At 34.3% G+C, this 26,159-nt stretch overlaps 1 protein-coding gene and 1 long non-coding RNA gene across 13 annotated transcripts in view; one reads left to right on the forward strand and one right to left on the reverse strand.

Annotated features, from left to right (window-relative positions):
- Positions 1-141: 141 nt before the first annotated feature.
- Positions 142-26,159, reverse strand: part of LOC106870794 (F-actin-monooxygenase MICAL3) — a 110,126-nt gene continuing 84,108 nt past the window's right edge. For 4 of the 8 annotated variants that reach the window (XM_052973327.1, XM_052973330.1, XM_014916995.2 and 1 more), the window contains 7 exons: positions 20,691-20,735; positions 15,205-15,301; positions 13,004-13,080; positions 11,284-11,341; positions 7,535-7,628; positions 4,043-4,157; positions 610-748 (listed from right to left, as the gene is read on the reverse strand). In XM_052973327.1, coding sequence (XP_052829287.1) covers positions 4,071-4,157; positions 7,535-7,628; positions 11,284-11,341; positions 13,004-13,080; positions 15,205-15,301; positions 20,691-20,735 — 458 coding nt within the window. In that variant the 3' untranslated portion in view covers positions 610-748; positions 4,043-4,070. Of the gene's footprint in view, positions 749-4,042; positions 4,158-7,534; positions 7,629-11,283; positions 11,342-13,003; positions 13,081-15,204; positions 15,302-20,690; positions 20,736-26,159 lie in introns of all 8 variants that reach the window. The other 4 variants (XM_052973328.1, XR_008265637.1, XM_014916996.2 and 1 more) reach the window with 4 other exon arrangements.
- LOC106870795 (uncharacterized) lies at positions 713-8,750 on the forward strand. Of its 5 annotated transcripts, none has more exons than XR_008265640.1 (4): positions 713-1,029; positions 2,947-3,408; positions 4,858-5,349; positions 6,385-8,750. It is a non-coding gene; the product is annotated as an uncharacterized LOC106870795 (long non-coding RNA). The 5 variants fall into 5 exon arrangements; XR_008265639.1 differs by having other exon boundaries at positions 8,421-8,750; XR_008265638.1 differs by having other exon boundaries at positions 718-1,029; positions 4,858-5,097; positions 5,217-8,750.

Here is a 26,159-nt window from a genome sequence, read left to right on the forward strand (position 1 = left end):
ACTGATTTGGATTATTGTAGTCAGTCTAGAAGCTGTAGTGCACCAACAAAGAAATAAACTGGCAATAAAAACAAAGGGAGAGCTATACATTATTTTACGTATAAAATAGTTTTTGAAACTGAAAGACTCTCATTTCCGAAGATCTTTGATATTTATAATGAACTTATCATTTTACTTTCGTTTTTATTTATTTTATTTTTTTGGAGGGGATTTTCATGAAAAAAAAAATGGTTTGTTCCTTTTTTTTTATATATATATTTCACTTATTTTCATTTTTTTTTTTCTTGTTTTTCATTAAGTGATTTTTTTTTCCCAATAATTTGAACCACCTGAATGTTGCATGATAATAGAAAGCGTGCAAGTAGAAGACAAATGACAATGTTAGTTGTCTCCCCCTTACATGTAAAGCCTCGAGTGTAGATCCAATCAGGTTGAAGTCAATGGTAGTTGCTTCCCCTGAATAACCGTCGTTTACGTTTTCTTTTATTATTATTATTATTATTATTATTTATTTTTTGGTTAGCGTTGGATCTAAGTGAGCTTAGAAACTAAAAATATCTTTATTTTTGTTTTAAGGTTAAAAGTAAAATGTTTCCAACAGTCTGGTATATCTTGGAGAAGAATGCTTTATCATGAAGTTGTTCCTAAGCGTGTTGGTCCTTTCGGAGGTCGTATGCAGCTGAGCGGAGACAGTTCGAAGCCCTTGGTGAGCATTATGCCTTCTAAATCTCGGTCTTCTTCTCGCTCTCTGAAAAAGAAAAAGTCGAACGAAACATGAAATAAACAATGAAGAACCACAAAATAGCAATATTTTGAACTCACAAACTCGTTATTGCAAAGCGTTCCTGGATAAGGGAATTAACTCTGCCTGGCTAAGAATAGCGTCCACGCTACTCTCCCTTGTCTCTTTCGTGACAGGAATTATCTTTTTATTTTTTTTTGTTTCAGTCGTTACTGCGGCCAGACTGGGGCACCACCTTGAGAGGATCTAGTCGAAGAAATCGACCCCGATACGTCTTTTAAAGCCTGGTATGTATTCTATAAGTTTTATTTTTGCCGAACTGCTCAGTTAGGGAACGTAAGCAAACCAACACCGGTTGTCAAGCGATGGTGGAGGATAAACACAGATACTTATGATAGGCTTCTTTCAACCAAATTCACTTACAAAGCTTTGACTGACTTAGGGTTATAGTAGAACGTTCCATGCAGTGAGACTAAACCCGGATCCATGTATTGGGAAGAAAACCTTACGATAGCCACACCTTTTTTTAATTATTATTTTAAGCCACCCTATGCACATCAGGGTACATGGGGTGACTGATCAGAACATCAGTCGAAATTATATCTTAATTATATACTATGTTATAGCAAAAAAAATTTAAATAAAAAATTTTTTTTAACTGACAAATTAACAAAAATATTTTACATAAAAAATGCCTCTAAAAATCAGTTAATTTTATATCTTAAATGTTGGATCATATTTGTTTTTATTTTATCACCATCAATTTAGAAAGAAAAAAAACATTTCTTGAATGTTAGATTAATCTGAGAACATTGTGCAAATATATGAATTCAGAATCAACAGTAAGTATTGTTGGTTAAGGTTAGAAAATTAGAAAAGTAGTTTATCAATGAGAAAGATCATAAATGTTTAGTAAAAAAAATATATACATAGTTATTCAACACACAAAACTTCATGTAAACATATTAGAAGAAAAGAAATGACTGTCAGAAAGAAACAACAAAGGGAAGGAATCAAAACAAAGAAAATTTGAATCAATTTGTGACAAACGAAACAAGTAAAACCTTGGACTGAAAGAGCAGCAGTGTTGACACAACCACTCCATGTCCATTGACACATTTAAATCAAAAGAAATCACATCTTTTAAAGAATCTAAGCTGCAGTTCCATAACACTGGAAATCATTAAAGTCACTCTGATTTAGAAAATCTTATGGGAATATATTTTCGTAGATGATTAGTTTTTGGTTATAATAGGAATAAACTAAGAGAAGCAAAGTATAACACCTCAAAGACAATATGGAAATAGATAACAAGTGGTAGGCCTCTATTATTTTGTCACGGACTCTGACAAATGAATTAGTGTATTGGTCAGCTGAATTAAGCTATTTGGTAAGGGTTCCAATTGTTGCAATGCAATGGATTTACTCTCCTAACATTTAGAGCTTAACCTTTTAACATTCAGTTTACTTTGTCAAATGTAATTCACATTCCTTTAAATTAATCATATATTATTTTACAGCTTCAAAATTTTGATGATGTATTTGTTTATTTTAGAATGACATTATAGGATAGGTGTGAGAGGCTGGATCTGGTCCATTTCATAACCATTAAGCAGGTAGAATATTTGGACTGGATATGGCTGGTTTAAATGCTAAAGAGTTAAAGAATTGGTTGCCATTTTTAAGAACATGTAAGAATCTTGATGAAATTTGTTAACGAAAGTTTGGCAGCTATATCAATATACTGAGCAAGTATGCAATAATTCTATTACTAGCATTTCGTGTACTTAAATGTATTAACGAAATAATAATTTTAAAAAAATCGAAATGTACTTGAATATAGGACCAACTAGAAAAAGATAAAAGTACTAGGTGTTAAAATAAAGTAACTGCTAGCAATTAAAGCAAATTGTATCACAGACATTTAATTAACCCAATAATTACTTGCAGTGTTCACACTAATAAAATCAAAGATAAACTCCTGGAGTTATCAGCACAAAGAAGCAAGTATTTATATCAGATTAGCAAAATGTTCAACCAAACACTGAAATGACTAGAACTTTTGAAGGATGAGCTGGATGACAACTAACCTTCAACCTATAGATCTATGGCTGTTCTTCCATTCTGTTTTTTTAATCATCTTTAGATTGATGTGCATGATCTGATTAACGTCTTTCATGTCATTTATCTTTTACTTGTTTCAGTCATTGGATTGCGGCCCATGCTAGAGCACTGTCTCAGAGGTTTTAGCCAAACGAATCAACACCATTACTTATGCCTTTTAAAATCTGGTACTTATTCTATTGGTCTCTTTTGCTGAAACCATTAGGTTATGGGGATGTAAACAAACTGACACTGGTTACCAAGCAGTGTGTGGTTTGACACACATACAGGCATGAAGACTCAAACATATATACATGATGGGCTTCCTCACAGTTTCTGTCAACTGGATTTACTCACAACCCATTGATCGACCTGGAAGGCATTTGCCCAAGATGCCCTGCAATGGGACTGAACCTGAAGCCATGGGGTTGGGAAGCAGGCTTCTAAACCACTGGAATTTCTTTCAACAAACAGAATGTTACACCTTTTTGTGCATGACCCTAATTATGGACTGGGTATAAGCTGAGTGATCTTCATGGAAATATTCTGTTGAAATCTTTGGGGTAAGTACATTAATTACAATTCAGAAAATTTGATGTAAAAATTGGTGAAAAACTAAGAAAATCTGTTGACTCTCATTTCACATAGAAATGACACATTATATTTTTTATTGCAAAATTTAAGGACTAAGTTTGTTCACGATTTGTTCCTAATAATCCTTTGACTGATATTGATATTTTAACAATTAAGAAGACAATATATATTAACAGAAAAACAATCTGATAAAGACACTAAAACAACAATAATAATAATAGTAATAATACTAATCATTTACAAAATCTAACGAAGATAGATAATACAACTTAATGGTCAATTTATTTAAGTATTCAATTAATTTATTCAGTTTCTTTGAAATCTCTCAGTAGATAAACATTTGAATGAGAAAGAAAGCTGACTCATTGTCTAGTAAAATGTCTAAGATGTCATTAACAAGCAGTAGCAGAGGCAACAAGAGCAGCAATGTAGATGGATACAGTGGAAAACTCTACAAAAAGGAGTAATAGAGAAGTGGTGGGGGGGAGGAATGACAGACATTGAGAGAAAGACATAGATAAATGTTAAGTGTGTATATGTGTGAACGTATATATCGCTGTGTTTTGTGAATGGTTATAATGCCAGCATAGGAAGAGAGAATACCTGAGTCGGTCCTCCTCAAGCATTGACACTAAGGCATCACGTTCTTCGACAACTTCAAGCAGTTCAGCAAGAATTCGTTTCTCAGCTTCAACCTGATCCGAGGTTTTACTCTTCTCTGAAAATCATGAAATAGGCAACATTCAAGCAAACAAACAAGCATGCTTTCAACAGCAGTGGAAATTCTTATAAGCAAAATGCACAACAAAACAGTATTTTATATATATATATATATATACATACATACATACATAAATAGGGCAGAGGTTTCAAAGGAGTTTAAAAGTGTAATGAATTTGTTTCTAATTAAGTTTAATATAAAGTTTAAGTTATTCATTTTCTAAACTCCTGTGTAACATATGGCCTATTCTGCAGGTAAGTATGTATGCGTTTGTATTAGTGTATGCGTGTATCTGTGTGTATAGCTGTCCCTTGGTTTACATGGTAGATTGGTTCAGCAAATCTCTCTGCAAGTGGAAATCATGTAAATCGAGGCCAGGGAATCTACGCTTTTTATGATATTGTTATTACAAGAAAACGAAACAGCAAAAACTTATTTATTGAAATGAGGATTAAAAGAAAATATGATTATCATGTGGTAGTTTTCATACATGGCCTTTTGTATGCAAGATTTATTAATTTATTGAATGTTGTTTTCACTTAATATTAAAACTGTTATATCTTTTGTTGATTAAAAAAAATCCTCATTATCATTTCTATTATCTGCTGCTGCTGCTTCTTCCATTGTCAATATAGCCAACCATCTCCAAACATCTGTGATTGTAGATCATGTAATCTTCTTTCTCTTTTTATTTCAGATTGGTGTAACGATAGGCAGTAATTTATTTTCCTTTGAAATTTCAAACTGCATCCCAAATAGGGATCATTATATGAACCCTCATAAGGATCCATATAAAGATAATTAAACAGATCCTTATACAGGCTCATATGATGGGTTTTTCAGATTCCTTGCCATTTGTTTTCTGTCTTTTACAATTTTTGCAGCAATCAGTGAGTTTGATTTATCAACATCATTCACTTTTGTCATTTGGAATTAGGTGAGCATATCAACTAATTTTCCATCATTAAATTCATGATACAAAAATCATCCAATACTTCCACATCCTACTAAAAAGATGATAGTGTGTCCAACTTTAGGTTATTCTTCTTCTTTCAGCTTCACTATTCAGAAATCCTCCAGACAAAATGGTTTTGCAATATGCATTCAAGATAATTTTTCTTGATTCCACAAATTGCAATTACCTTCCCACAGTGCAGAATTTTAAATTTTTTTCCATCCACGTTGCACCGTAAGTTAGTTGTTTTCTATATCATCCAGTATTTTATATGCAAATTGTTGAACCAATTTACCTAAAATTCCAAATTATGCTCTCATCTGACAGTTGAACCAGGTTAGTCATATCGAGTGGTAAAAACAAAACTTAAACATTAAAGAGTTCTACATTAGAGGGATGGGATTACTAGTTATCCATTAGAAACAAACATTTTGTAGTCAATATTCTGTTTTTTTTTTAAATAAATTTCAGCTTCAGGAATTAAGTTCTGATAAAATCATTTTCAAATATTGTAATAGTTATCTATGATTTGCAGAATGTTTAGAACCTTCTTCAGTTACTTTAGCAAACCATGGCAGGATTTCTCCAGCAGAATCTCCATGAGGTATATGTCCTCAGCCATACAGCAGTTCAGATATACTTTAACTAAAATGTAGGATAACATAACCAGCATAAGCAGAGTGGTACACATCGACAGAAATACATCGAGACTTGTATGTCAGATAGTAAAACATTTTGAAAATTAAGATTTGCTTGAATGAACAAGAGGCAACAACTGCAAACAATGAAACAAACTTTGGTTGATAATTATATGATATTGGTAAGCATGGCTGTGGCTAAGAAGCTCGCTTTGTAACCACGTGATTTTGGGCTCAATCCCAGTGCAAGGCACCTTGGATGTGTTATTCTACCATAGCCCTGAGATAACCAATGCCTTATGAGTGAATTTGGCTGATGGAAACTATGTGGAAGCTCATCATATATGTATGTCTGTTTATGTTCACATAACTTAGCAGTTTGGCAATATGAAACCGATAGAATAAGTATCGGATTTCAAAAAAATAAAATCAGGGGTTCAAGGTAGTGCCCCAGTATGGCCGCAATCAAATGACTGGAGCAAGGCAAAAGCTACCATTATAAAACTTCAAATTATTTAAAAAAACAAACATTAGATGAATGTTTTGGCCCTATTGTGTTTGCTTCTCCTTTGATTCATTCAAGCAAAATATTTTACTGTTTGATGTACAAGTTTTGATATTTTTCTGTCAGACTTAAGCAACATGAAGACAAAATCAGAGTTCCTAAGGGGAAAAAAAGAAAAAAAAAAGAACACTTTGCAAAGCATGGGGATGTATAAGGGATCACAACAACAAGGTAATCGTGCATTTCAAATCAATAAACAATAATCAACCAAAGCCAAAAACCATGCTAACGTGAAACCATATAAATGGAATACCATGTAAACCGAGGAACAAAGACATGTATGTTTGTATACACAGAGATGAGATGGGGTGGGGTGGTGGGAAGGAGTGCTAAAAAAATAAACAACAAAACCATTCTCTAATTTTCTTTTAAAAGAGAAATTGGTTTGATACAGCAGTTGGCAACTGGATTAGTTACTTCAATCTCTCATGTTCTTCGGTTCAACTGACATAGTCGATAGGATTAGTAAGTACCAGCAATATGTTGGAGTCAACTTCATTAACCTTACCCTTTTGTTTTAAAATGGATCACAACAGTTTTGTCAATCCAAAATAACTGGAATTTTCAGCGAGGTAGGATTTCTACCCAAATAAAATGCTTTTATATTGTGTTTAGAGCAATATACAACAGTATTTTAGTTAAACATTCTTGGCAATATCTTATATATATATATTTTATTTAAAAGCAGCAGAAATATAACAAAAAGCTGTTACTCGAACGGGAACATGAAACTCTGAGTAACAGTTTTTTTTTGTTATATTTCTGCTGCTTTTAAATAAAGCATATTACTCTACCTCTGGTATTTGAGTACTCTTTTTTCCATCTTGTACATTTATGTGCTTACTCTGGTATATATATATATATATATATACATACATATATATATATATATATACACACATACACACACTGATATTGCTGAATAATGAGGTGCTATTGTTATTTAGTCCCAGAGCGTTACTGACTGACCTATGATCTAAGTAATTCCAGCCATGACCATCCCATTATTTTTTCGATGAGTATAACTAGAACTACTCTATTTAATATGTCCTATTTTTTTTTATGGTGGTAGGGTGAGATCTGAGGGGAATTTGGCTGTTATAGAGTGGGAGGTGATGTGTCTAGATGTAACAAAGTTTATTCCACTGAGTCGTGGACAGCAACATTTCAGAGTATTTCCCTTTATAAGCAAAGGAAAGAAAATACTAAGACGTACACATTTCCAGAATCTGAGAACCAAGAAACTCGGTCTTGTTTCCTGAAGAACTTCTAAGCTGTGACTTTCTCTTGATCGAGTTTTCGTATCAGTTCTGGAACTCCAGGACAATAGAATTATCTTTACATGTATTTTTAGTTTATAATTTTATATTTCTTTTTTTAATTGGAATTTAATCAAATACACTTTTCTGCTTGAATGTATTTAAAATTTATATGCGTTATTTCTTTACGATCGATATAATTTAATGTCATTTGATTGATTATGGCATTTTTTATTATGTAAATAATAAAGCTATAATACATCATCATTTAACTCTGTTTTCTATGCTGGCATGGATTGGAAGATATTTAACATTTTAATGAACATACTTTTACAATTATCCTCCCCACTAGCTCAATGTTCTTAAAATAAGACACACCTAGAGAACTTCTCTTCCCATAATTCATTGCCACATCAATAACAACAAGAACAGCTTCGTAATCAACATATCTATGGGATGGAAAGGTCGGCTGTTCTGTTGTACAACAAATATTCCTTTTACTAGTGGAGCCATGTGGTTATGGTATTCAGCTCATGACCATATCATAAGGTCATGAGATTTGATACCCAGCAGCTTGTTGTGTCCTTGAGCAAGACTCTTTATTTCATGTTGCTCCAGTCCACTCAGCTGGCAAAAAAGAGTTGTACCTCTAATTGAAAGGCTCAGCCTTGTCACATTTTGTGTCATGCTGAATCAGCCTGAGAACTACATCAAGAGCACACATGTCTGTGGAATCCTCAGCCACTTTGATGTTAATTTCACAAGCAGTCAGGTTAGTTGATCAGAGGATACAGAAATTTGCATTAAGAGCAAACTTTATCTTTTTTTTGTTTTGTTTTGCAGAGTATGTATGCAACCATTAGAGTATCATTCTCTCAAATTTCTTTGATTAATAAAAATCAACCCAGAACAAGAGTGCATACACAAGTGCATAGTTGAGAGAGAATCCTGACCAACCACAAGGGTACAGTTGAGAGGGAACACTGACCAATCACAAAGCCTTTTTCCAATGCTCTAATGATTCTGCCCACCCAGCAGCCTTGCCAATCCACTGCCCTGCAAAAATAATAACCCTTTCCATTACAGGCCTGAAATCATTTGGTAGAAGGGGGTCCAAGTCGATTACATTAACCCCAAAATGATGGAAGGCAAGGTCAACCTTAGCGGCATTTGAACTCAACACCTAATGACAGATGAAATGCCACAAAGCATTTTCTCTGATATGCTAACGATCCTTCCAGCTTGCCACCTTATAATAAAAATAATGGTCTTTGATTTAGGCAGAAGGTCAGTGATTCTGAGGGGAGGGGTTCAGTCAGTACCATCCACCCCAGTATTTGACTGAAACCTTATTTTACTGACACCAAAAGAATGAAAGACAAAATTTACCGTAGCAAGATTTGAACTCAGAAATGTAAAGAGCTGGAATGAATACTGCAAAACATTTTCAATATCTATTGCAGCTCCTTATGTTCTGACTTCAGATCCTGCCAAGGTCAACTTAGCCTTTCATCCCCCTGGAGTCAATATAATAAGGCTCCAGTTTTGTGTCTAGATCAAAAATAATGACGATAATTCTTGTTGGAATATTATCTAAGTAGGACCTAATTAAAGCCAGCTAATTAAAATAGTTGTAGCATGCAGAAGATAACTAGAATTTAATATGAAACATGTAGAAAAAAATTTATATTGGAATTTCTTTTTTAAACGTTGCATGCAGCAGTTTGACAGAGAAAATAAAGGATTTTTTAAATTTTTTTAAATAACATCAAAAAATATCACAATGTTGTTTCAAACATTTGTTCAAACAATAATAAAATTGTTAGGGATGCAGGAAGGCACAGGACCATCCAAAAGTTCAAATACAACCACCTAATCTGGCCTAAACTATTTTGTTCCAATGCACACACACACACACATAAAATAAAAAGTAAGCAACAAAATATATATATATAGGGTAGATGCCCAAACAAGGCAGGGGGGAAATATGCCAACCAAATGCAAAATGAAGCACAGAGGGTAGGAGGAAGAAACGTGGTGGTGGGAGATGTGAGCACAAAGCATGCAGGTCTCAGATTTTGAGACAAACAAAACAAGGGAGTGCTTGAATGAACGAGGATAAGGGTTTCCAGGGAGAAAAACAAACAAAGGGTTGCAACAGAACTATTAGCAATGAACCAGTTTACCCATTTGCCACAACAGAAAGGAGAACTTATGTTATATTAAGAGCACCCAGGTGAGATAAGGAAAAGAGAAACGTGAGAGAAAAAAAAAAAGAAGAAAACCTAGTATAACTTCTAGCATGAACCAGTGTTTGGATCTTCATGCTCATGGTTTGAAACAGAGAATTCCTAAACAACTATATTCTTGGATGATTCTGCACATATCTCTAATAAATAGGTCAACTGAGGCAATGTAAAATAAAACATCTTGCCTCCAAGACACAATGAAATGTTCGAAGGTGATTTGAACTCATGACCTCTGAGCAACTGGTACAATTCTTTATCCATTTGGTAATTCTATCTTTATAGGAAAGAAATTTAGCTTTCTTTGAATGTCTCAGAAAAGTAGCTACATCTGACTCGGTCACTTATAAGTTTGTTGAACTAAGCCCATGGCTAGTGTGTGTGGTCAAAAGGCCCTACATTCAACAGTAGTAGCACAGGGCAGTCAAATATTTTACTTAACTCATGGTACTAAGTTCAAGCCCTCATAAGGAGCATTGCCTTATGACAGAGGGGCATAGTCAGTAGCAGCCATCTTTAAATTAATTTTATCATCACCATGTTGATGTGGATCCAGTATGAATCAATCATATATATATATATATATATATATATATATATAATACATACAGATTGCTCTTACTACAGAGCATATAAGTTCTAAAGCAGACAGAGCTGCTGGTTCAATCTTAGGCTACAGTGAAATCTTACTTTGGCAATCTGTAAGATTGTCTTTTAATGCATACATGGCTGTTGAAACTGTCAGCTATGAAACTTGGGCAGAACATTCTAGGGGTCAGTCATAGGTTTTTTTTCATTCAGTTTAAATATGTTCTTTCCAAGGTAATATATTCCATGTTAAATGTGCATTCACATACCATTAATGGTACTTCAGGAATATTTTCCTTCATATGCAACCTGTATTGAAACAACAATGTGTGTGGTTATAAATTGCACTGAAGGAAAATACAGTAACTCAGATACATTCCCAACAGTAACACGAAATATATTTTCGTTTAAAGTTTCTTTAAATTTATATAAAATTCTACTTTTGTTGTTGTCTTTAAATTGAATTTCATACTGGAAAAGTTAACTGGCAAATTTAGTTGATTGTAGTAATGGAGAATTCTTTCAAGGGAAATAACTTGTCTTCTTCCCCAGCAGATTCAAAGTTTGTGCTAGATTTATACGTATTTAAACAGGGCCATATGAAGTGAAACAGTTCAACATTTTAAACTAATTCTAAGAAAAAAAAAAGAAAAGGAAAAGTACTAATAAAAGACATAATTTGATTCAGTCTACCTTGTTCATTGCTTACCATGTTAATAAGTTATATGGCAAACAACTATAGCACTACGAGATAAATTGAAAACAAGAACTGTATATATAGAGAGCAGGCTGCATCAGACAGAACTAGCCAACTGGCACAATGTTAAGAGTATTGAAACATGAAGGCAATAACAGCGGAACTTATGTCATACCCCTCTTCTGTATTCTGAGACACATTTGGGACATTTCTGTGACCACAAGTAGGGGAAACTAAAAGAACAAAAATTATTAGAAATACAAACACACACAAAGAACAAAACAAAACAAAAAATAAAGCAACAGAAGGCAGAAATACAAATGTGAAGGGATTCAAGTAACAAATGACTCGTGTGTGATTTTATTACATAGAAGTGTTTCCATATTATTTACTTGAGTGCTAACAGCAGCAATAGAGTGAAGAAAAGTGGTTGTGATTATTGCTCTATGGAAAGGCATAAGCATCACAATTTTCTATTTCCTTTCTCAGAAACATTGATTTTCTAACTATACAGGGAAAATTTCTGAAGAGGATCATAATGTTGATTGATATTATATATCTGTGTTGAAATTACAACCTCCATATATGACTGTTTCTACAGCATTAGAAAGGTCATTAGGTACACCAGTCAACTGATGCTACCAATTTCATTGCCAAGACATGACATGATTCCAATAGTAGTGCAAGCTAATAAAACATTCAACATCTCCCCCATGGCACCTTTTTACAGCTAGATTTACTGTGTAGCATCTGTGACAATGCTACACCACAAATGTAAGCTGGTGGCTCAACCAGAGCCCTTGAGGCTCAGCCACCAGGGTCTCTACATTTTAGGGTGCATCTCTTGATGTAAATTCTTCAGTAGTTTTGTGAAAAGATGAGATTCTAAAATTATTAGAGTCTTCTGAAATATCATCAAAAAATTACAGGGATGGGGGAGAGGGCCAGAGAGAAAGAGAGAGAGAGAGAGAAGGACTTGTTGGCAGATAGCTAAACTCACTGGAAAAAGGCAACTTGACTGGAAGTTTATATAGGGCTGAAAAAAAGAAACCCCTCTCATGCATTAATACCACATTAATACATGGATATAAATAAATAATAAGTCTCTTTTAACCACATGGGTAGCATAAGCCTGCAATATTTATGTATGGATAGATAATATGGGCTCACGATATCTATTTATATACTACATATGTTGATAATATAGGTTAATATCACATGAGAAAATAAAGATTCATTATCTACTTATATTACATGGATGTATAGTACAGGTTAATATTATCTGTATATCCTATATGGGTAGATAATAAGAGCGCACATGTATAAGTAATGCAAACTCCCTATTATCTACCCAAGCCACATGAATATAATACTGTCTGAGTTTTGTTATCTGTTGCAAACAATCACTTCTCTTTCTCTCTCTCGCAGTAATATTAACATTCATTATGAAATGCTTTCCTATTTTATAACAAATATTTTACATAATTTACTGTTTTTACATCTTCCAGGAACTTCCTTTTTTTTTTTTGTTTCTTTTGAAGATGTGAATAGGAACTGAACACCTGCCTCAAATACCCACCACACACATACAACAGGTGTATTAAGCTTTGATATTGGACAAGAAAACAAAGTATACGAACATATTTTTTTAAATATAAAAACCAGATGCATTCACATGTTTTATTTTAGGAATCTCTTGAAAAACCTTATGCTGAATATTGTAGTAAAATTTACTTTAATATTTTATAGCAACTCCAGACATATTTCAGAAACTCTCTCAAGCAGTTGCAAATATGAGTTCTTTCAAGAAAAAAGAAAATGACAGAAAATATATTATTAGAATATCAGAAACAACTATGTCTGAAATTATAAACAAATAATTGATTCCAACTTACCATCATCTGTTGTCATTTTGTTCCTTAATTCAGTTTCAAGACGAGCCTGCCGATCTTCTAACTCTAATTCTTTAGCTCTGCAGAAAAGAATTAAAATAGACTTAAATATGTAACTATGCTATCCTATATCCACCTGAATATATCAAAGAACATATGGCTACAGATTAAGAATATAAACAAACATTTTCAGATATTCTTGGAATTAATACAATCTGAAAGCAGACATATAAGTCAAGTAAAAACAAAGAGTAATGATGGCTAAGAAGTACACACACAAAACACAGAATCACACATGAAACAATAGAAAAGTGAACATTAAGAGAATCATACACTGCATGGAAGTGAATAACTTTCAAGAACCAACTCATAGATGCAGTTTATCAAACTCTTTTACCGGTTTCAGTCATTTGACTGCAGCCATGCTGGAGCACCACCTTTAGTCAAGCAAATCGACCCCAGGACTTATTATTTGGAAACCTAGTACTTATTCTATCGGTCTCTTTTGCTGAACCACTACATTACAGGGACGTAAACACACCACCATCAGTTGTCAAACGATGCTGGGGGGGACAAACACAGACACACAAACATACACACATACATACATATACATACGACAGTCTTCTTTCAGTTTCCTTCCACCAAATCCACTCACAAGGCTTTGGTCAGCCCGAGGCTATAGTAGAAGACACTTGCCCAAAGTGCCACGCAGTGGGACTGAACCTGGAACCATGTGGTTGGTAAGCAAGCTAGTTACCCCACAGCCACTCCTATATATTTATTTTTGTCTATTACAAGTGCATTATCTCCTTAAAAAGGTGCTTCAGAGAACCCCGACTACCAACTCCTGAAACTTCTTTACTCAGTGTGTATCATCCATTTGCAACACAAACCCTATACTGGCAAACCATTTATTTCTTATACACACAAGCAACAATCAATATCTTTCTTTGATTTTTCACTTGATATCTGAATGTTTGATTTGTCCTCTGAATTCACTTTGCACATCTAAAAGTCTACACTTCTCTTATTTCCATCCAACCATTGCAGACTTTCTGTGTTTAATGAGAAGAATCATCATTTAACGTCCGTGTTCCATGTTATAACATGGGTTGGATGGTACCACAAAAGCCAGCCAAGCCGAAGCCTGTGCCAGACTTCTGTGACTGTTTTAGCAGGATTTTTACAGCTGGATGCCCTTCCTAACACCAACCACTCAGCAGAGTGGACTTAGTGCTTTTTACGTGGGACAAACACAGGCGAGGTTATTGCATACAGTGCTCAGGTAGACTATGATTCATCAGAAAATGTTAAAAATGGGGATACAAAGCAGATATATAAGTCAAACAGACAAAGAAAAAACCAAAACCTGCCACTCCATCACTTATGACAATGAGTTTTCCAACTGACCCAATCAAAGGAACAGCCTGCTTGTAAAATTAGCATGCAAGTGGCTGAACGCTCCACAAACACGCATAACTTCATTGTGGTTCTCAGGGAGATTCAACGTGACAAGGGTGGCTCTTTTTGAATTACAGGTACAACTCATCAAGGGGAATATGAAAGAAATTGGAATGGAGTGCTCAGTAGAACTGTTACAAAAGGTTTGCCTCCTGGCATGGCCAGAATAATCAGGAAGGTACTAGATAGCCGAAAAGAATGGATAGCATGGCACCGTAGGCTGCAGGTAGCAAGCCTGCTACACATGCAAGATTCCAGGAACTCTAACAAAACCTGTGACAAAGAGAAGTAATTGTTATATAGTTGATGTTGCATACTCCTTTGACCCATGAATAGTCAAGAAGGAAAGTGAAAAGATAGATAAATACAACCCCCTTAAGTACGAAATAGCTTGGCTATGGAAAATGAAGAAAGCAAAGATAGTGCCAATTATTGTTGGTTCCTTGAGGACAGTATTAGAAGGCATCAAGAGAAATATAAAGGAAATTGGAACAGAGTGCCCAGTAGAACTGTTACAAAAGGTTTGTCTCCTTGGCATGACCAGAATAATCAAGAAAGTGTTAGATAGTTGAAAAGAACAAATAGCATGGTACCATAGGCTGCAGGCAGCAAGCCTGCTATGCATGAAAGACTCCAAAAGTTCCAACAAAACTGGAGTTGAAAAGAATAAGTAATAATAATAACAGTAATGATGACGGATGTGATGACAATGACAGCAAAATGAAGTAAAAGACACTTACTGCACCATAAGTTCAGATTCATAACGAAGTAGAACGTTCTTCTCGTGTACAAGATTGAACCATTCTTGCATGAGTTCACCCTCGTTTCGACCAGCTTCTGTAGGAATAAAAGGTAGAGAGAGAGATATAGACATAGGGAGAGAGAGGAAGAGAATGTCTAAAAAAATAGTTGAGAGAGAGACAGACAAAAAGACAGGCAGTGAGAGAGAGAGAGAGAGAGAGAGAGAGAGAGAGAGAGAGAGAGAGAGAGAGAGAGAGAGAGAGAGATGTAGATGAAAAAATGTTTAGAGTGAGGGTGAGAGATGTATCTCAATGGTTATAAATAGATTAATGGTAACATGTACATGAGGATTATAGACCCAAGTGAAGCGAGTTCCTTTCTACAGTAATAAATGGAACTCAGTTAAAGGATCTTCACTGTGGACAAAATTAACAAAGGAAAAAACAAAAGAAAATATTATTGATTATAAATTCATTGATTAATGATTTATTTAAAGGTGTTGCCTTAATGAAATGAGGCTAAATATTTTTGCTCATGGGATGCAATCCAAATCAGTACCTGCAATAGAATATGAACTCGTGACCAATGCACCTATCAACCAGTGTGGTAGTCATCTCTTCTGCCACTACTATAAAGTGATGAGATGATAATATTCAGACACACATGTGACGATATTATTAATAAAAGATGTAGATAAAATGAGAAAAGAGAGAAACAGATGGAGGTGGAGGCAAATAAAAGCAGAGAGAGAGAGAGAGAGAGAGAGAGAAAGAGAGAGAGTTACATAGATAAGTGGAGAGAGAGAGAGAGAGACAGTGAGAGAGAAAGAGTCAGTGAGAGAGAGAGAGTCAGTGAGAGAGACAGAGTAAGAGAGAGAGAGAGAGACAGAGTAAGAGAGAGAGAGAGAGACAGAGAGTGAGTTAGATAGATATGTGGAGAGAGAAAGTTACAATGCTAAGTGGAGAGAGAGAGAACAATACAGAGGGAGAAAGATACATAGGTAAGGTAAGGAGAGACAGAGAGGGAGATGAAATGAAGGAAAATTCAATGCCTTTAGCATTCACACCAATTATATCCAGCTTAAATATTCCATCTGTTTACGTTCAGAGTGGCCAGATCCAGCCTCTCACACCGAACCTTACAATGTCATTCTAAAAATAACAATCACGTGATTGAAATCTTGAAGCTATGATTAATTCAAAACAGTGAGAATAATTAAGCTTTACATTTGGCAGAATAATCTGAACGCTAAAGGGTTTAAACAATATGTCATAATCATTTATAACACAGACATGGGGCCACAGATTTTGAGAGTGGTGCACAGTCCAATTGCATAACTGGTACTTAATTTATCGACCCCGAAGCAATGAAAGGCAAAGTCAACCTCAGCAGAATTTGAACTCAGAATGTAAAGACAGATGAAATGATGCTAAACATTTTGTCTCGCATGCTAATGATTCTGCCAGGCAAAATGCTTAGTGGTATTTCATCTGTCTTTACGTTCTGAGATCAAATTCCACCAAAGTCGTCTTTGCCTTTCATCCCTTTGGGGTCAGTAAATTAAGTACCAGTTGATCTAATCGACTGGCTCCCCCACCTCCCCAAAAATTTCAGCCCTTGTGCCTGGAGTAGAAAAGAATAATTGTAATAATAACAATTCTTTCTACGAAAGGCATAAGGCTTGAAATTTTGGGGGAGGGGACTAGTCAATTATATTGACCCCAAAAGGATGAAAGGCATAGCCTAGCTCGGCGGAATTTGAACGCAGAAGGTAAGGACGGACAAAATACCACTAAGCATTTCGCCTGACGTGCTAAAGACTCTGCCAGTTTGCCACCTTAATAATAATAATAATAATAATAATAATAATCATAATAATCATAATTTTTACAATAGGCATGAGGCCTGAAATTTTAGGGAGAGGGGCTTAATTGATTACATTGATCCCAGGACTTGGATAGCACTTTATTTCATCAACCCTGAAAGATGAAGGGCAAAGCTGACCCCAGCTCTATTCACACCCAGAACAAAGAGAACCAGAAGAACTGCCACTGAGCATTTTGTCTGGTGCTCAAATGGTTCTGCCCACTTTTCCCCCCTTTACAATAACAACAGCCACAACAACAAGAAATGGTCATAGGCAAGTTCAGTCTTCATGTGTCAAGTGTTTCATTTCTATGATTACAACACAGAAGAAATACAACATAACAATCTATATTTACAGAACAACAACATCAACATGGAACAACTAAAAGAGGGGTATCTGATTAACAAACAACAGCAGCAACAACAACAACAACAACAACAATGATGGCAACAACAGAAATGCTAACAACACAAAACAAGTGAGCAAAACAGAAATGAGGACCTCAACTGGTCAATAAACCCAACACGACAACAACAACAAAAAAAAAAGAAAAAGAAAAAAGAGGGGAGTGAGGAGGAGACCTGTTTATGTATATTAATGATTAGAATGGTATTGAGTGAAACTGATTGAGGAATTTCACTGTAACAATTCACCGGAACCAACAACAACAAGAATAAGAGTTCAAAGGGTCCGGAACTGTCCAGTTATATATACCACAACCACAATACAAGAAACGAACAGAAAGATTGAGACCATTAAGAAATCATACGAAGGAAGTGGGTATTGATGAGTGGTTTATGTGATTATTAATTATTCCTTTATTTACATATTTTTTTAAAAAATTAAATGATCATGCCAAAAAAAAAAAAAAAAAAAAAAAAGTAGAAATTTGGTATTTGGAACTATGTACAAATTGTGCAAAAGGGCTGAGGTAACCCTGTATTATTTGCAAAACTGAATTGGATGTAGTTGACATTTAATGTCTACAGCACAGTGCTGAAGTTGTAAAAGCCAAAATATTGAAGTCTTTTTTCATAAAGATTAAGTTTGTTCAATGTATTACAACACACTCACTTCTCAATTTGCTGATGTATACAGTGGATACAAAGACCAACTGAATATATAAATATATATATATATATATATATATATACACACACACACACATATATAAGCATACATATATATACATACACACACACATATATATATATATATATATATATATACACACACACATACATACACACATATATATACACACACACACATCTATATATACACATACATACATACATACATTAATAAAAACAGACACATATAAATATATTTGCAAATAGTAAGGGATTATTCCAGACGTTTACTGGTTTGCTCTCAGGTATATATATATATAATTTATATATAGAAAGAATTAAAGGTAATGCTACATGACTTTGTAATAATCCTTATTATTATTATTGTTGTTGACATATATAAATCTATAGATATTTACCGTACACATTTCTAACATAAGAGTGCATTGAACATGGAGTTTTACCACAAAATCAACACACACACACACACACACGTCTTTCATACGTCATTGTATGATGAACCCTGACACATCATCAGTAATGTTTGCTGGGGTTATTGGGTGTTTTTGGTGACACCCTCACCCAAGTGACTCAGCCAAGGTGAATCAAGTCCCAACTTGTGTCTAGTTAGCATCCCCCACTTCCAAGGTCCCTACCTCCTGATCTACAGTCACCTTGTGGCAAACCCCTGCTACTGGCATAACCAACTACACATTCACAGACCCATATATATATATATATATATATATATATATATATATATATATATATATACATATATATATTCTTTTATTTGTTTCAGTCGTTTGACTGCGGCCAGGCTGGGGCACCACCTTAAAGGGTTTTTTAGTCAAAGAAATTGACTCCCAGGACTTATTCTTTGTAAGCCTTGTACTTATTCTATCTGTCTCTTTTGCCGAACCGTTAAGTTACGGGGACGTAAACACACCAGCATCAGTTGTTAAGCAATGGTGGGGAACAGACACAAACACACACATAACTACATACACACACACATACACACGTGCATTATTTATCTCGCAATAAATTTTCCTGGCTGTTCCGGAACAAAATCTGATAAACTTTTAAAGAAGAAACGTTTCCATGATTCATGAATCAGTTAATTACTCGATGTGCAGAAGCTGCTATTGTCATTGGACAAGATGACGTGGACAGCATGAAACATGACCAAATAAGGTCAAAGCTTAAGCTGACTAAGATGTGAGGAAAGGTCAGAGTGTCACGGTACTCTCTCTCTCCTTTATGTGTGTGTGTGTGTGTATACACACACCTTCACTTGCTTTAAGTCATTGCATTGCAGCTATGCTGGAGCCCCTTCTTATAGGGTCAGTCAAACAAATTGATCGCAATACTTATTCTACTGGTCTCTTTAAGGATAGTTTATCACTAGATTACAGGGATGTAAACTAACACCAGCTCTGAAGTAGTGGTGGTTGTTGTGGGACAAACATTAACACAAAAACATAGAGACAAAACATATACACACATACCTACATACATACACACAAACACACATTTATCTATGCCAAGCTTCCACATAGTTTCCATATACCACATTCACTCAGAAAGCATTGGTCAGCCTGAGACTGTTGCAGACAACTTGCTCAAGGTGCTATGCAGTGGGACTGAACCTGAAACCATGTGGCTGTGAAGTCAACTTCTTAACCACACAGCCATGCCTATGTCTAATATGAAATTTCTGTTCCTTCTAAAATGGAAACAATTAAACAATGAGAATAATTTCTTCTTAGATAGGGATAGAAAGCTCAAGATTTCTTTTAAGATGTGACATTCTTGCTTTCCCCCCAAAATGTAAGAAATACCAACAATCATAATAGGAACAAACAATGACAACATCAACACAAATTTAAATAAATAACCAATTTTTCAATAATACAACATCAAATGTTGGTGGTTAATTAAGATGTCCATGTTTAAAGAATGCAAACGAAACCAAGGCAGGCAACTGCGTAAAGGATAAGGTAAGAATGTAATTGTTGCTTAGACAAAGGGTGTCTTTCACTGTGGTCAAAGAATGGAGACAAATGACAACGGAGACACGACAATGAAATGAAATGAAAAAACAACAAAAACAATAACAACAACAGGGAATAAGTTCATGAAGAAAAGGAAAAATTAACGAAAGAAAATGGTTATGAAAGAAATAAACTGGCAGTGACAATGATGAAACAAGGATTGAAATACTTTGCGACACAGAGTAAATGTATATATGTGTGTGTGTGTGTGTATATATATATATATATATATATATATATATATATATATATATATATATATATATATATATATATATATACATATATATATATATATATATATATATATACATACACACACACGTATATATCCATATACTTATATATATATATATATATACACACACATGCATACATGTATATATATGCATGTGTGTGTGTGTACATGTACATATATATACATATATATATATATGGTGTTGAAGAGGTCAAAATTTGTGTCTGGCAGACAATAAAAAATATCTTACTTTGTTGTCCTTTGAGAAGGGTTGAAATCTGGTTGATTCCTCTTCCTGAAATATAAGGTAGACCACCCAATATTGCAGACATAGGGTCTCAAATATGCATTTGAAATAATATCAAATTTTAAGTGAGAACACTTTTAGCATAGTTTCTTTGAAATGCACTTTAACACCACCACCACCCCTCCCATCGCTATTACAACCACAACAACCACAACCATTGCTTCCAAACAACAACAGCAATAACTTTAATATGTTAAAGGAAATATCAAACAATAATAATAGAACAAAGATGTTTCCATGAGAACAAGTTAGAAAAACAATTTCAAATTTACCATCTTTGTAATAGTATTTTTTTTTACCACAAGACACACACACACACACACACACACACACACACACACACACACACACACACACACACACACACACACACACACACACACACACACACACACTCATATTTAGAATTTTTAAACAAGGGAATTTGAGAATTTTTCTTTTTAAATCAGACATTTTTAAATGGAAGCAAAATATAATTTTATATATTTTTTCCAAATGAATTTAATTCTGAACTCATATAATGAAATTTAGTGTTAGACAAGATTCTTTTGCCAAGGTAATAATAATAATAGAGTGGGTAGAGGGAAGCATATATAATAATTCATCATAGGTTTACATGTAAGAAATTATATTTGGGACACACACACATACTTATTATATATATATATATATATATATATATATATATATATATACACATACACAAGCGCATACATATATGCAAACAGAGGGAGTGAGAGAGAAGGGGGAAAGAAAGAAAGAGAGGAAACAATAAATCAAATAAAGAAAACGCTGTTTGGCATGAAGTGAAATGAATATTAAAAAATACAACATATTTAATCATTTCTGTAAACTAATCAGATTAAACAAATTTCAAGTTGTTTCAATAAAAAAAAAATTAAAATTAAATCAATAAAAAGGGAAATTTAACATCACAAACTCAATATTTTTTATCTGTAAATAACATTTGTATTGTTGAGCCATTTTGGAGCTTTGGAAGCTAGCTATATGGTTAGGGCCACCAGAGAAAACTGCCAAATCACTGTTGCCTTTTAACCATTTTAACTATTGTTTTTGTTATTTTTTGGTGTCATTTTTTTAAAACAAAGATTCTAGCTGTTTTTAAGAGATAAAGGTTCACAGAGAAAATATTTCACATTTTGATGTCCCTATCCAATGATAACTTCTTATCTCATGTGTATGTGTGAGTGTTTGTTTGTGGTGGGAAAGTGAGTAATGACAGCCAGATACTGAAGTATGTTTCTTTAAAGTACTGTTTGATATTTATTTTACTTCATGCAACCTACTAGCATATTCTACTTTATGGACCTAGTAGTAGATCTTTCTAATTATGTATCTGAGATTGTGCAAGAGGGAATCAGGGACAAATAGGTGGTTACATTTAAGGCTTCTAAGGTCAACCTAATATCTTTCCTGAAATTGTCCCTATTTTGATTGATAGGACTTTTTTTTAAATCATTTCCTTGTCTGGATAGGATTTTAATTAACACCTTATTTGAGATAAGTCTACTACATTACAACTGCTGCCAGGTTGGCAGCTAGAATTGTGTGTTCAGTGTACTACTCAGAAAACTTCCTAACACTTGAAACCCTATTGTATCTCTACAAGTTCTGTGCCCAGTTTTTCCCCAAATGTATTATTGCTCATTATTTACATTGATTACGGAAAATATGTTCTGTCCACTTTTTGGTAGAGTGCATTATCTGGCTGATGATGAGAGCATTAAGACATCATTCCAATCACACTATCAAGGTTTTTTCACGTTTTTGTTTTGTACAACTATTTCTATGAAATATGTTCCATTCCTTGATTCGTGTGTCCAAGAATTTTCCATCAGATGTTGGTTTACCTAATTTAGCAAATCATGACTACTTCCTAAATATCTCACAGACACAATCTAAGTTCCTTGCACAAAGCTTTATCCCCCCACCCACACCAAAACAGCAGAATTTCAAAAAACAAAAACAGCCCCCCACCATCTCTCTCCTTTCATGGTTTTCCATGCACAAAATGACTTTGAGCCCTGTAAGTTCAGGTTAGCAATACCTTGCTTAATATTGGTGCTTTTATTTGAAAATCTTTATCAGTTCTCTTACCATCTCATTTTATTTATTTCTTTAATTTCATCTTTCCTATTTTTTATTGCTACCAATTCTTTTTATCATCATCTCTTACATATCCCAAAGTAATTGTCGACCTAAGTAAAAAGAAATAATCTAACAGGAAATTTAAACCTGCCTACTGATTCAGTGTATCCTGATTATAATGGAAATAAGTACAATATATACAGATATATAGATATATATGTTGTAAAGTGGGTTTCTCTCACTGGTGTGATGTGTGACTGCCGTTATACTGTAGTTGCTGTTTTACACTAGTAGCCACAATAGTTACTAGTTAGCGGACACTAACTTCTTCTCAAAGAATAAGTGGAGGCACTCAAAGGATAAGTGGAGGTACTCAGGGGATAGATAGATGGAGGCACTCAAAGGATAAGTGGAGGTACTCAAAGGATAGATGCAGGTACTCAAGGGATTGATGGAGGCTCTAAAAGGATAAGTGGAGGTATTCAAGAGATCGATGGAAGCCCTCAAAGGGTAAGTGGAGGTGCTCAAGGGATTGATGGAGGCACTCAAGGGATGAGTGGCGGTATAAAACCAGATGATAGATCAAGTCTATTTTGAAGGTGCATGGCCAAGTGGTTAGAGTATTTGGTTCACCATCAAACTGCTGTGAGTTCATTTCCAGGGCCAGTTGGCACATTGCATTGTCAAGTCAAGGCACTTCATTTCATGTCGCTCCATCTACTCAGCTGAAACTGAGCACCAGCTGAGTGCTGGTGCTGCTAAATGTGACACAGAGTCACAAACTAGAAAAGTTGAGAGAATATCTATGTCGACTCATGACTACAAAGGCACCTAGAGCAATTAGCAAAAGCATCGTACATGCTACTAAGCCATATCAATTATCAATTCACGAGTGACAGCTGACTCATTATTTTAGATTAGATCTACAAACCAAAGTACATGAATCTCAAGTGTAACAGACCATGGTGTTTTTATTATAACTGATGTCTCGAGTTAAACACAGACGGTGGATTGAGAGGGTGCAAAAGCAAGAAGCAAGTATAAAGCTGAACTCCACAACTCTAGCACAGCTAGAAAACGTGGGTCTAAGTCCTCTCTAAGATTTAGTGATATTTTTTTTCTTTTCAATTTATATTCTGTCCATCTAATAAAGAAATTTTAAAAAATTCATCTTAGGAGGCATAAAAAAATAAAATATAAACAAGGGATAAAGAAAATAAATCCTAAAGAATTAAAGCTACAAATATGTCTTATTAATAAGGGTATACATGTGGAATGTATACTGAGGTTGCAGTTGCCAGGTTAATGTCTACAATGCCAATAATTCATACCATGCCATACAGTACACATCCTTTTAACTACCAAGACTAGTTTAATAATAAATGTAGAGTAAATTGGATTTAGGCTAAAAATGATGAGAATAGGCAAAACTGTTTTTAAGATCTAAAGCTAAAAAGTGTTAATGCTAAGCTACCAATCAATATTTGAAACTATTATAATGACTGTATGGAATAAGATTTAAGCTATGGTGCTGCACTCTCCCACACTCGATAATGGTGTGGTTTGGGTAAAACACTGCCCAACAAATATTTGGCACCAGAGCAGTTAAGAATAGAAAGAATAAACATCACCGCCTCAAAACATTGGCTTAAACTTCACAGGTGCCCCTACCCAGCCATACACTTATATAGCAGTAAAACAGTTGAGTGCATGAAGTATAGCGGGATATAAAGTGATTCAGTGAAGATATATTAGGGTGATAATTTACAATGGGTTTTTTTTTTCCCATTACCAATAGCTGTGTTATGAAGAACTAATCCAAAATCATGCTACAATTTGGGCATGTGTCTTCTTATATAACTTTGCATTAATCCAAGCCTTGTGAATGGAATTTTGAAAGTGGAAATTGTGCAGAAGCCCATTGGATGGACTAAATCTACTCTAGACTTAATATGTCATCCAAATGAAAACCATCTATTTAAGCTCTGGGTAGTTTTGGAGGAGCCCACACTGTTGAAAACATTTCAACCAGGTCCCTAGTTTGCAGATAACCCAGGATCAGTAGGTCCTTTTCTCCCTTTCCCCACCAATCTATAAGCCCCTTACCCTTAAAAAAGTTTATGGGCACTACTCTTCCCTCTTCTGAGTCATTAAAGAAAGTTGAGAACAGATTTATTTAAGATATACAACACAAGTAGTCTTAATGACACTTCATTTCTCGTAAAACCTATCAGATTTTCTCATTTGGAAATTCAGGTATTCCTTGTTAATTCTTACAACTGTGATTTTATTACTGACTTTCTCTCTCTCTCTTTCTGTCACACACTGTTAGCTATAGCTATTTGTAGTTATTTCTATTATCTACTAGTCTAATCTGTTCAATGAAGTACCAGCTAGTTTTATTGGTTTATATAACGTCAGCTACATTAATCTCTATTTCTCCATCTATAATCTAACTTACACCAAAAAATGAGATAATTAAAAGTCATGCTATAACTTTTAAGTATACAGCATATAATTGGTGTTTGTTATTACTTCTCGACACAAATATGTCATCTCTTTTCACTCCATTAAAACTTTAGTTCATTGATTACCTCAGAAGACACAACTGAAATAAATAGAACTAATTATTAAGTATCTGTATGTATTTATTGCTTTACTAATTGTAACCAGCAGTATTTATTAACAGGAGATTAGTTCTCTTGACTTCAAGAGGAATACTAAATGAGATTTTTGCATCTTTCATGTCTTAACAGGTTATAAACTTACACATATTCTATAATGCTTTCAATCCTTTAAAAGTATATAAATGGAATAATCTACTCATATAATGAGCAGTATCTCCATCTTGCTCTCTGTTTGTCCATCCCTCTGACATGTGCAGCAAAGGCAAAATAACTGCCATGTTATTTTGGCTATTTTTGTATTTCATAGATATCTGATAGGATGCTTATTTCACTAAATTATGATAATTCCACTTTATCAATATTTTGTACAGACATAAACAAGTTGTTTAGTCAACCAGTGACAAAGAAATGTACATAGTTTAACTGCCCGCGTATAAATTTTGTGTGTGTAAATGCATATGCATATGTACATACAAATATATTAATCAAAGTGTACAGCATTATATATATTTATTATGGTCAAATCTTATCAATTGGTTTCGCACTAGGGGCTCAACAAAATGATAGTTAACAGCCTGTTTATGTAACCCTGCATCAGAAGAAATAATAACATCTACTTGTTTATACAGGCAGTCTGCACACCGAGACTACAAGGTAGAAAGAAGGCCGAAGATGT

The sequence above is a fragment of the Octopus bimaculoides genome, chromosome 15 (assembly GCF_001194135.2).
Source record: "Octopus bimaculoides isolate UCB-OBI-ISO-001 chromosome 15, ASM119413v2, whole genome shotgun sequence".
Lineage (NCBI taxonomy): Eukaryota > Metazoa > Mollusca > Cephalopoda > Octopoda > Octopodidae > Octopus > Octopus bimaculoides.